At 39.6% G+C, this 3,087-nt stretch overlaps 1 protein-coding gene across 1 annotated transcript in view; it reads right to left on the bottom strand.

Annotated features, from left to right (window-relative positions):
• Positions 1-1,185: 1,185 nt before the first annotated feature.
• PSMG4 (proteasome assembly chaperone 4) overlaps positions 1,186-3,087 on the bottom strand; it is a 5,108-nt gene continuing 3,206 nt past the window's right edge. Inside the window, exon 3 of the mRNA XM_019522036.1 lies at positions 1,186-1,469. Within this exon, the coding sequence (XP_019377581.1) occupies positions 1,348-1,469 (122 nt within the window). The 3' untranslated portion in view covers positions 1,186-1,347. The remainder of the gene's footprint in view (positions 1,470-3,087) is intronic.

The following is a 3,087-nucleotide window of genomic DNA, read 5'->3' as shown; positions in this document are numbered from 1 at the left end:
TAAAGGAAAAAGAATAATGCTAATTTCCATGGGCAAGTTGCTACATTCAACATTTTAACAAAAAAGTGCTGCAAATAATCAAATTATCAATTATCAAAACTTCCTAGACCTTAAATGCTGGAGGCTGCACATGGGGAATAAACAAGGGAAAAACCCTGGTCACTCCCCTTTCAGCATCCACTGTCTGTTACTGTGCCACAGGCGTACTGGGCAAGATGTACCTATGGTCTGACCTAGTAAGTGGTCATTCTTATATTCTAAAATCAGTTGACAAGTCAGTACAGGATGCACTGTTTTACAAGATGCTTCTTTAAAAGGCCCCAGTTTTTCACTGGTATCTTGTATCAGCTCAGTATTGAATAACATATTCAGCTGCCCTTAAAACAATGGAAAGTACAATGTGGTGTTTTGATTATTTTAGTAATAGCCCTTTGAAAGTGAGGTTTCACTCAGAGAAGCGACTAAAACTACCACTAGGGTTCCTTCTGGTGACAGTGATCCTATTAATTCGAGCATGGCAACTGTGCTGTTTACATACACAGTAAGTTTTTCTAATATGCAACAAGTTTTTCAGCTGAACTAACTCATCACCAAACCACACATCTTCCTTCTGCACTATTACCTGTAGCAAAAGTTTCTTCTATACGCTAAATGAGGTCTTAGTGTATAGATGCTGTTCTGTTGATGTGAAAGAATCTTAGTTCTGCATGGTGAAAAGGAAACCTTCTCACTGAAGTCAGGGGACAAAGCTAAATACACACACATGCAGATGTACTAAAAAGTCAATTTTTCATGGTAATTTTTCCAGAGTAAAACCACACTTCAGATTGAACACTTATTTCCTTTCCAGCTTCTCTCTTTTCCCCTTCTCACCAGGCTTCAAATGAAAACAACATCAGAGCAGCTTCTGTTTGGTTAACATACTGTTTTTCACAGCAAGTGTGCCAACTTTTTCCATGAGTCGAAGGAGATGTTTCCTCTGCCACTGTAGCAGTAATATTTTAATTATACAATTTTAATCCAGAGAACATTTCTTGACCATTTACAGTTTCAAACAGAGATCAAGTGCTGTTTACACGCACGCTTCTATAACATCCTCCTTCAGTCGCTAAATTTTTCCCCCCTGTAATCTCCGTTCCTACTACTGTTCTCTAATGCAATAAAGGAACTTCTGCAAGCTTAGAAGAAGTTTTTACATCTCTTTATTTTTCTATTAAGAACAAAAACACAAGTTCAGTCCAAAATAAATACAAAAGCAAATTTTCAAAATGTTACCTCAATGTCAGACTACAGAAACCCACTTCATTTATTTTGTAAAAAGTTAGCCTAGCTTACAGTGACGTAAAGTTAGAACTTTTCTGGAAAAGCCATCATTTCTTCTTTGATTCTGTTCTCTATAAGCAACGTGAAACTGTTGTCTGTATTCTGAAGATTGTAGCTGACAAAGATCTGTTTTTTAGTCTTCCTGGCTACAACACAAAAAAAAGAGTATTTATACACCACTTGCTTCAGTGCTGGCAGTATTCATACAGTTATTTTATGGCAAGACTGCAAGTTACTCACTACATCATACTAAGGTCCTTCTAGTTCTTCAGGTCTGAACTATCTTCAAAATACTAATACACTATCCATGTATGCCATCTTCAGAATAATGGCTAAACTGTTACCTTAGGACTGTGAGGCATACTGCCAGTGTGTGATACTAGCTGTTTAGGATAATGGTTCCCAAACTTGGGTCACAACACCAAGTGGAGGTCAAGAGTCCCATGGAAAGTCAACTGGAAAAAAACAGGACTCAAGCAGAACTGGGGTCCCAAGCCTGGAAAAAGTGGGAATGAATGATCCAAAAACAAATGTAGTCACTGGAAAAACAGCCATTGACTTCAGTGGATTTTGGATCAAGCTCTTAAACACAAAAGCAATTCACATTATAGGTTATCTTGGATTTGTTAGCAGATTACAAATCTAAGAGATGGTGATTTGTACTTGCCCCTTGGGGGTACTAGAAACAATGGCCATAAACTGATGGAGAACAGATTTAGATTAGACATTAGGAAAACTTTCTTTATGGTGAGGGTTGCCAAAATCTAGAATAGGTTTCCAAGGGACATGGTGCTCTCCTCTACCTTGGAGGTCTTTAAGAGATTAGACAAGCACCTAACTCGGGTCATCTGCCCCCAGCACTCTTTCCTGCCCAGGGCAAGGGGTTGGGCTCTATGATCTACTGAGGTCCCTTCCAACCCTAAAAATCGATTAAACTTAAAAATGGCTGGCTGGGACAGTGCAGGAGAAAATAATTTGACAAGTGCAAAAACAGCCTAGCTCACAAATTCTATACTACGCTGTTCATACATCACTGAAGGGATAGGTGGTTATCACCTCGGCCATGCATTCTAAAAAATTGAGAGCTCATTCCCAGCTGGGCAACAAGTCAACCCACCCTAGGGCTCCATTTTAAATCCAGACAAGTGATCAGGCCCATTTATTTCAATGGGGGTTGACTTGTTGTCCAACTGGAATTTTTTTTTGCTATGTCCAATACAGGCACCAAGTCAACCTCCAGCCCACTCAAGCAGTTATTTCAGCCTCCTATTAATGAAAGGTCACTGACCTCTGCTTTAGAGCATTCAAGGAACATATATCCCTCCTCCCAACCCCCCCATCTGCCATATGCTATGCACTAAAGCAATATCAGACTATTTATTACATTTGCAAAGTGTTAGCAGGACAGGTAATGAAGGGCCTACCTGGAACCTTATCCCTATTCTCTACTGCCCAAACAAAGCAAGGCAATAGCTCAACTGCAAAACCCTCCAATTTGGTAACAATGTCTTTTAGCAGCCTGAGCAGTCAATTCCTGAGAGAAGGCTCTTGTAATCAACACTGAATGAGGCAGAGATCATGTTGGGGGGGCAGAAAAATTAGTCTGTGATGTATAATTAAGAAGTATAGCATAATGCATATGCACAAGGGCTGAATTAAGGTTGAATTGCTAATGGTATTCCTAACACTTGCATGCTTAATTTTGCAACTTTAACAACTGGGGGGTTATCATTTCATTATCTAATTTCCTGGGTTTGGGGGGGG

The sequence above is a fragment of the Gavialis gangeticus genome, unplaced genomic scaffold (genome assembly GCF_001723915.1).
Source record: "Gavialis gangeticus isolate Ggan-Ray unplaced genomic scaffold, GavGan_comp1, whole genome shotgun sequence".
Lineage (NCBI taxonomy): Eukaryota > Metazoa > Chordata > Crocodylia > Gavialidae > Gavialis > Gavialis gangeticus.
The sequence above is the reverse complement of the archived record's forward strand: the minus strand, read 5'-3'. Positions and strand labels throughout refer to the sequence as shown.